The sequence below is a fragment of the Neomonachus schauinslandi genome, chromosome 16 (assembly GCF_002201575.2).
Source record: "Neomonachus schauinslandi chromosome 16, ASM220157v2, whole genome shotgun sequence".
Taxonomy (NCBI): Eukaryota; Metazoa; Chordata; class Mammalia; order Carnivora; family Phocidae; genus Neomonachus; species Neomonachus schauinslandi.
Window position 1 is genome coordinate 52,219,063 of NC_058418.1, and position 9,617 is coordinate 52,228,679.

The following is a 9,617-nucleotide window of genomic DNA, read 5'->3' on the forward strand; positions in this document are numbered from 1 at the left end:
TGGCAATTTCTTACAAAACTAAACATATCCTTACTATATAATTCAGCAATCTTGCTCCTTGGTATTTTCCCAAAGGAGTTGAAAATATATCCACCTAAAAACCTGCACATAGATGTTTATTAAAGATTTATTTATAATTGCCAAAATCTGTAATCAGCCAAGATATCCTTCAGTAGATGAATAGATAAGTAAATAATACATCCAGAAAATGGAATATTATTCAGAACTAAAAAATGAACTATGAAGCCATAAAAAGATGTGGAGTAATCTTGATGCAATTACTAAAGGATATAAACCAATTTGAAAAGACTACATATTATATGATTCCAACTATATAACATTCAGGAAAATGCAAAATCATAGAGACAGTAAAAAGATCAGTGGTTGTCAGGGGGTTGGGAGGTGGGAGAAATGAGTAGCTGAAGCACTGAGAATTTTTAGGGCACATAAAATACTTTGTATGGTATTATAATGATGGATATATGTCATTATATATTTGTACTAACCCACAGAATGTAGAAGATAGAATAAGTGAACTTAAAGATAGATCAGTAGAAATTATCCAATCTGAAAAATAGAGAAAAATTTTTGAAGAAAAAGGAATAGAGCCTCAGAAATACATGGTAAAACATCAAACATACCAAAATGAATATAATGGGAGACAGAGAGACGCAGAAGATTTTTTCTAAGAAATAATGATTGAACACTTCCCAACTTTTATAAAAACACTAATATGTACATACTAGTATACACTAATATACTAAGAAGCTGAACAACCTCTAAGTATGTTGAAAACAAAGAGATCCACATCTAGAAGTATCATAGTCCAACTGTAGAAAACCAAAGACAAAATCTTGAAAGTAGTAAGAGAAAAATGACATGATATCAAGGGAGACCAGGATGAGGCCAGGTGTCCAGCTAGCCAGAGATGTGTCACTGGCCTGGTGATCCAGAGACACTTTAGTCCTGGTCCCAGTCATGTTGGTTTCAGCTTACCATGTGTGGGCCACTTTTATATTATTTCCTCCAAGCTCCAGCCACCACCAGCTTGGGATCATATTCTGAGGCTTGAGGCAGAATTCCAAAAGGCTGGAAGTGAAGACAGAACCACCCTGGCCACAGCCCCATTCTACTGCAAAAGCAGCTGCCCTCCCAAAAACATAGATTAACAATAAACTTCTCATCGGAGACAATGGAGGCCAGAAGGCAGTGGGGTGACATAAAAAGTGCTGAAAGAAAAACCTGTCAACAAATAACTTTATATTCAGCAAAACTATCCTTTAAAAACTGAATGTGAGGGGTGCCTGGGTGGCTCAGTTGGTTAAGCGACTGCCTTCGGCTCAGGTCATGATCCTGGAGTCCCTGGATCGAGTCCTGCATCAGGCTCCCTGCTTGGTAGGGAGTCTGCTTCTCCCTCTGACCCTCCCCCCTCTCATGTGTTCTCTCTCTCTCTCATTCTCTCTGTCTCAAATAAATAAATAAAATCTTTAAAAAAAAAAAAAACTGAATGTGAAAGAATGATACTCCCAGATAAAGATTGAGAGCATATGTTGCTAGCAGACCTATATTACAAGTAATAACAAAGGAAGTCTTTCAGGCTAAAAGGAAATGATGTCAGTTATTTGAATACACAGATGAAATGAAAATCACTGGAAATGGTAAATATGTAGATCAATATAAAAGATTAATATATTATATTTATTATTTACATATAAATACATAAATACATTGTTATCTTCTCTTGTTTTAAAAATGTACATTGCATAAAGCAATGATTATAACATTGTATTGCTGCATTTTAACATATATTGATGTAATGTATATGATTAGTATAAAGAGGGGATAGGAATTGCAGCAGTTTCTATATTTTATTAAAATTGAGTGTATTAATATGATGAAGATTGTGATAAATTGAGGTGCATACAATAATCTTTATAACAACCACTAAGAAAACAACAAAAAATATAGTAAAAAAAATCTACAGAGGAATTAAAATAGAAACTTGAAATATTTATGTAACACACTAGAAGGCATTAAATCAGGAATTGAGGAACAAAAAAGGTGGGAGACACAGAAGCCAAGAAGAAAAATGACCTGTGTAAATCCAACCATATAAATAAATTACATTGACATGAATAGTTTAAATGCCCCAATCCAAAGGCAAAGATTATCACATTGGAATTTTTTAAAAAGAAAAAGCCAACTGTATGCTGTCTATGGAAAACACACCTTAAATTCAGATACAAATAGGTAGAAAGTAAAGGATGGATAAACGTTTACAATGCTAAGTAACAAGCGAGCTAGAGTAGCTATACTAATCTACGACAAAATAAACTTTGAAACAAGAAATATTACTAGAGATAAAGAGGAATATCTCATAATGATAAAAGGGTCAATATATACCATAAAGATAGAACAATTACAAGTTTATATGCAACTAATTAAAAAGCCTCAAAATACATGAATCAAAAAATGATGGAACTGAAGGAGAAATAAACAATGCAATAATTAGAGATTTCAATAACTCACTCTCAATCATTGACAGAACAACTATACAGAAAATCAGTAATGATGTAAAAGACTTGAACAACACTATCAACCAACTTAATGTAATTAAACACATCATGTGTTTATTACTAGAGAATGCATATTCTTTTAAAGCAGACATGGAACATTCTCCAGAATGGGCTATATGTTAGGCATATAACAAAAAAAATTTATGTTCAATAAACTCAAATGGATTAAAATTATACAAAGTGTATTCTCTAACCACAATGGAACTAAATCAGAAATCAACAACAAAAAGAAATCTGGAGAAACCCAGTTACGTGGAATTTAAATAATATACTTCCATATGATTGATGGCTCAAAGAAATAGTCATAAGGGTAACTATAAAATATTTGGAATTGAATGAAAACAAAAGCACAATATATTACATTTATGAAATGCAGTTAGAGCTGGCATTAAATGCCTAAAACAGAAAAGAAAAAAGTCTCAAATTAATAATTGACATCTACATTAAGAAACTAGGAAAAGAAGAGTAAAATAAATGACAGGAAACAGAAAAACAATGAAACCAAAAGTTGGTTCTTTGAAAAGATCAACAAAACTGACAACCTTTAGAATAACCAATCAAGAAAAGAATGGAGAAAAAGGAAACAAGCAAAATCAAGACTGAAAGAGGGAACATATTACTAACTCTACAAAAAACAAGAGAATTATAATATTATGAGCAACTTTAGGCCAAAAAAAATAGATAACCTGGATGAAATTAACAGATTCTTAGAAAGATATTCCAAAAACTCATTCAAAAAGAAAAAAAAAACCTGAAAAGACCTACAAGTAAAGAAATTGAATTAATAATTGAAATCTTCACCCAAAGAAAACCCAAGGCTAAGTTGGCTTCACTACAGAATATTATCAAATATTTAAAGAAGAAATATTACCAATTCTTCACAAATTTTCTCAAGATATAGAAAAGGAAGCATTCCCCAACTCATTCATTGAGGCCAGAATTACCCTGATAACAAAGGCAAAGACATTACAGTGAAAGAAAAGTACAGACCAACATCCATCATGAATATAAATACAAAAATATTGAACATAATATTATCAAATTGAATTTACCAACATATCAACAAATTACATACTACACCAAGTGTATTCTTATCTTGTGGTTTATGCAGGAATACAATAAGGAGCATATATGAAAAATATACAGCTTGCATATACTGAAGGGTGAAAGACTGATTCTCACCTAAGATCATGAACTAGGCATGAATGTCTGCTTTCAATAAATCTATTCAACATCATACTGTATAGTCTGGACAGTAAAATAAAGTGTCCAAAAAAAAAAAAAAAAGAAAGAAAGAAAGAAAGAAAAGAAAACACTACATGAAAAACTAATGATGTACTGTATGGTGACTAACGTAATAAAAAAAAAAAAGAAAAGAAAGGCATTCAAATTAGAAAGGAAGAAATATAACTGTTTTTATTGATAAATGACATGATAATATATGTAGAAAATAACAAGTAATAAAAAAAGAAAGCATAACATTGTAATACAATATAATATCTAACAATTTTAGCAAGGTCACAGAATCTAAGATCAGCATACAAATACCAGTTTTATTTCTACATACTAGTAATGAAGAATCCAAAAATGAAATTAAGAAAACAATTCCATTCACAATAGTATCAAAAAGAATAAAATAATGGATGGGGCACCTGGGTGGCTCAGTTGGTTAAGCGACCGCCTTCGGCTCAGGTCATGATCCTGGAGTCCCGGGATCGAGTCCCGCATCGGGCTCCCTGCTTGGCAGGGAGTCTGCTTCGCCCTCTGACCCTATCCCCTCTCATGTGTTCTTTCTCTCTCATTCTCTCTCTCTCAAATAAATAAAATCTTTAAAAAAAAAAAAAAGAATAAAATAATGGAACAGAATATGGAGTCCAGAAATAGACCCAAACAAGCATGGCTTCCTGATTTTCAATGAAGATGCAAAAGTAATTAAAAGGAGAAGAGATACTCTTAACTGAATAGTATTGGTACAAATAGAACTCTTAGCAAAAAAATAAAATAATAATAATAATAAATCACACTTATACAAAAATAATTAACTCATTGGGGATCATAGATCTAAATGTAAAATGTTGTAGGGAGTTCAAGGAATTTGGGGGCTGATTAATGGAAAAGACATGGCCATGAAAAGACCTGACACAGACTTTACTGGGTGGAGGTTGGATATGGGGAACTCTCTCACAATACAAAACCATCCAGAGGTTTACAGTAAGGCGGCCATCAAACAGGTGGGAGGAGGGCAAGGGGACCCCTGGGAAAGGGGAGAATCAGAGAGGGGCCTTGCATGCCTAGGTGGTGTCACTCGGCCACACAGCAGAGAGCCTCTTGGTCAGAGAGCTCTTTGGGGTTTTATAATGTTACTAATTAATGTTCAGCAGATGCTGGGTAAGGTTTCACAGGGTATGCACAGCCAACAGGCTCTACATATGCTTGTTTAGGGCTATTTTTTAAAATAATAGGGTGTGCATCAAAAACTAATGATGTAATATATGGTGATTAACATAACAATAAAAAATTTTTAAAAATATTAGGGTGTGCAAAAACTTACAACAATGGGTTTGGCACCAATGGCTTTGGAGCTGATAAGTTTCAGCCTGCAGTGAAGAAATAAATGACGTGGGGGGGGCCCATAAACAAAAGCCATCTTTTGGTCATTTATATAACAAATGTTAAACCATAAATTTTTTAGAAGAAAATACTGGAGAAAATCTTTGTGACTCAGATTTATGCGAAGAGTTCTTAGACATGACACCAAAAGCAAGATTCACTAAAAATAATTTGGTAAGTTGAACATTAAAAACTTTTGTTCTATGGAAGACCCTGTGAATGGAATGAAAATACAAACTACAGACTAGGAGAAAATACTGGCAAATCATACATCCTAGAAAGTAGGCGTACCTATAACATATAGAGAATTCTCTACACTCAACAATAAGAAAACAAAAAAATCCAAATAGAAAATGGGCAAAGATTTGAATAAAAACTTCATAAAAATGGATAAACAGCAAGTAAGCACATGTTCAACTTCACTAGCCATTGGACAAATACAAACTAAAGCCAGAATGAGATACCACTGTATCCCTATTAGGATAGCTAAAATTAATGCTGACCATACTAAGTGCTTACAAAAATGTGGAGCAATTAGACCTCTTAGATATTGCTGGCTAGAATGCAAAATGGGAGAGCATTCAGAAAAAAAATATGGCAGTTTCTTAGAAAGTTAAACATACACTACCATACAATTGAGAAATCATAATCCTGAGTGTTAATCCTAGAAAATTAAAAACATGTTCACGTAAGAATTGACATGAATGTTCACAGCAGCTTTACTTGTAATAGCCCAAAACTGAAACAATCTAAATGTTCTTCAGTGGACAAATGGAAAAATGAACTATGTACATCCATACAATGAAATATTACTCAGCAATAAAAGTAACAATCCAACGATCGCGCAACATCATGGATGGATCTCAAGAGCATTATATTTAGTGAAAAAGCTAGACACAAAGATGATGTGTTGTGAAATGCCAGAAAATGTAATTTATAGAGACAGAAAGCAGATTAATTATTGCCTAGAGCTGAAGTTGTAATGGGGGTTAACTGAAAATGAGTATGAGGGACATTTGAGGGATGGCAGAAATGGACTGTGGTAATAATTGTACAACTCTACAAACTTACTGAGAACCATTCAGTTGTGTATTTCCACTGGGTAAATAATACCTAAGTAAAGCTGTTTTTCAAAAAGCATAATTGTCTGTATAAAATATGACAATGTAGAATAGGGTTTATAACATGTAAAAATAAACTGTATCTCACAATAGCACAAGGGTAGGGAGAAGAGAAATGGCAGTATACTATTGTAAAGTTTTCATATGTAAAATGGTATAATATTACTTGAAAATAGTCTGTCATAAGTTAAAGATCTATATTATAAACCCTAAAGTTGAAATAACAAAACAAAGAGTTATGTATTATACACTAACAAAGGAGACAAAATGGAATCACACACGTGCGTGCACGCACACACACACACACAAACCTTCAATCCAAAAGAAAGCAGAAGAAAAAGGGAACAAAAAATAAATGAGACAAAGAGAAAATAAATAGCAAGATTATCAGTTTAAATTTAACCATATTAATAATTATATTAAATGTAAATTGCCTACATACACCAATTAAAAAACACAGACTATCAGATTAGATTTTAAAAATCAAAACTCATGTGTTTGCTGCCTACAAGAAAACACTTCAAATATTAAGACATAAATAGGTAAAAGTAAAAGGATGCTACCACTAATGAAAAGAAATCTAGGGTAGATATATTAAAATCAGACAAAGTATATTTTAGAGCAAAGAATATTACCAAGGGTAAATAAAATCATTTCCTAATGATAAAGGGGTCATTTCATGAAGAGCACATGACAATCCTAAACAATATGTGCCTAATAACTGATCTTCAAAACTCATGAAGCAAAAACTAAACAAGTCACAAGGAGAAATAGACAAATCCACAGTAATAATTTATTTCAAAACCCATTTAAATAACTCACAGAACAAAAAGAAAATCGGCAAATACATAGAAGATCTGAACAACAATATAAATCAATTTGATGTAACTGACATCCTCAGAGCACTCTGGCAAAAACAGCAAGATTTTTACATTCTTTTTCAGTACATGGAATACTTACCCAAATAGATCATATTCTGAACAATGAAATAAGGTTCAATAAATTTAAAATATCTGTGTCATACAAAATACATCCTCTGACTGTAATAAAATTAAATTAGAAATCAATTTTCTAATTTTGTTTGAAAATTACCATGATAAAAATATTTTCTTTTTTTTATTATGTTATGTTAAACACCATACATTACATCATTAGTTTTTGATGTAGTGTTAAATTAAAAAAAAAAAAGAAATCAGTAACAGAAAGATAATCTGGAAAATCCTCCAAATATGTGAAAACAAAATGAAACACTTCTAAAAAATACATGGCTCAAAGAAGAAATCAGGGAAATTATAAAATTATAAATTATAGTGTGTTTTGAACTAAATAGAGATGAAAATGTAACATGTCAAAATTTGTTGGAAGTGGGAAAAGGATCTTCAGTGCTTACTTACCTCACCACAGGTACAAAAATTAGGTCACAGACCTAAACATAAAATCTAAACTATAAAACTTCTGGAATAAATCATAAGAGAAAATCTTTGTGATCATGGGAAAGGTAAGATTTCTTACACAGGAAACAAAAAGTACTGACCATGAAAGAACATAAAAAGATAGACTTCATCAAGATTAAAAACATCTCCTTCTCAAAAGACAGTTAAGATCATGGTGAGTCTCCCCAGAGCCATGCAGTTATCCTAACGACACAGTAACTATCCAGACCAGGAAGTTCATGACTAACCGACTACTTCAGCGGAAACAGATGGTCATTGATGTTCTTCACCCTGGAAAGGCAACAGTACCTAAGACAGAAATTCGGGAAAAACTAGCCAAAATGTACAAGACCACACCAGATGTCATATTTGTGTTTGGATTCAGAACCCATTTTGGTGGTGGCAAGACAACCGGCTTTGGCATGATATATGATTCCTTGGATTATGCAAAGAAAAATGAACCCAAACACAGACTTGCAAGACATCGCCTGTATGAGAAGAAAAAGACATCAAGAAAACAGCGAAAGGTACGCAAGAACAGAATGAAGAAAGTCAGGGGGACTGCAAAAGCCAATGTTGGTGCTGGCAAAAAGTGAGCTGGAGATTGGACAACAGAAGGAGTAAAGATGCTGCAGTGGCTTTATCTGGTTGTGTAGATTTTTCATGAGAGGATCAAAAAACTAAGAATGTTAACGTGAAAAAAAAAAAAGACAGTTAAGGAAAAGAATGAGCCAAATACTAGGAGAAAATATTTGCAAAACATATATCTGATAAAGGACTCATATTCAGAATATTTAAATAACTCTCAAAATAAACAGTTTTAAAAGTCTATTTTTAAAAATTGAGAAAAATATTTGAACAAACACTTCACCAAAGAAGATATACAGATAACAAAATAGATACATCAGAAGATGCTCAATGTAATTGGTCATTAGGGAAATGCAAATTAAAAGTACAGTGAGATACCACTACATTATTAGAATGGACAATTTTTTTTAGTCGTCAATATTAAGTGCTGGTGAGGATATGGAGCAAATATATCTCTACACATAGGTGGTGGTGGGAATAGAAAATGCCATGTCCACTTTGGAAAACAGTCTGATGGTTTCTTATAAAATTAAACACACAATTACCATATGACACAGCAATTTCAATCCCATATATTTACCCAAGAGAAATGAAACATATGTCCCTTAAAGACCTGTTCACAAATGTCCATAGCAGCCTTACTCATAACTGCACAAACCAGGAAACAACCCAAATGTCCATCAACCAGTAAATGCATAAACAAATGGTGGTATAGCCCTATGATGAAATACTACATAGGAATAAGAAGGAAGGAACTACTTCATGCAACATTATCAACAAACCTCAAGTGCATTATGCTGAGGGGAAAAAAAAAAGGCCAGACACAAAGATTCTACACAGTACGACTCCGTTTATATGATGATCTGGAAAAGGTGAAACTGTAGACATCAGTTAGATGAATGGTTGTCAGGGATGGGATGGAAATAGGGCATAAACTGTAAAGGAAACAAGGGAACTTCTTGGGACAATGGAAATAGTCTGTTATAGATCACAGTGGTGGTTACATGACTATGGATGTCAATATTCACCAAACATTATGTCTAAATAAGGTAAATTTTACTGTACGTAATTTGTTCCTGACTTTAGAGAAAGAATATAGGAAAGAGGATAACACTAAAGAAACGTTGGCTAAGAATTTTCTGTACTTTGAAAAAAAAACACAAATCTTTATTTTGGAAATTTGTTCTGAGATGAGAATAAGATAAATAAAAATAAATGCACAATTAAAAACATTGTGATGAAACTGTGGGAGTGAAAAGGCAATAAGAAAATCTTAAAAAGCAGGGAAT

The 9,617-nt window shown here is 32.7% G+C and overlaps 1 protein-coding gene across 1 annotated transcript; it reads left to right on the forward strand.

Moving 5' to 3' along the window:
• Positions 1 to 7,652: 7,652 nt before the first annotated feature.
• LOC110593890 (40S ribosomal protein S24-like) lies at positions 7,653 to 8,375 on the forward strand. Its single transcript, XM_044922068.1, has 2 exons — positions 7,653 to 7,711; positions 7,940 to 8,375. The coding sequence occupies exons 1-2, from the start codon at positions 7,653 to 7,655 to the stop codon at positions 8,334 to 8,336; spliced, it is 456 nt and encodes a 151-aa protein (XP_044778003.1). The 3' UTR covers positions 8,337 to 8,375.
• The last annotated feature ends 1,242 nt before the right edge of the window (positions 8,376 to 9,617 follow it).

Bases quoted from the DNA above. Each gene is read 5' to 3' on its own strand.
- LOC110593890 (XM_044922068.1), top strand. From the start codon at position 7,653: ATGTCAAAATTTGTTGGAAGTGGGAAAAGGATCTTCAGTGCTTACTTA. The intron at 7,712-7,939 runs GTACAAAAATTA...AGAGCCATGCAG, and splicing joins GCTTACTTACCTCACCACAG to TTATCCTAACGACACAGTAA.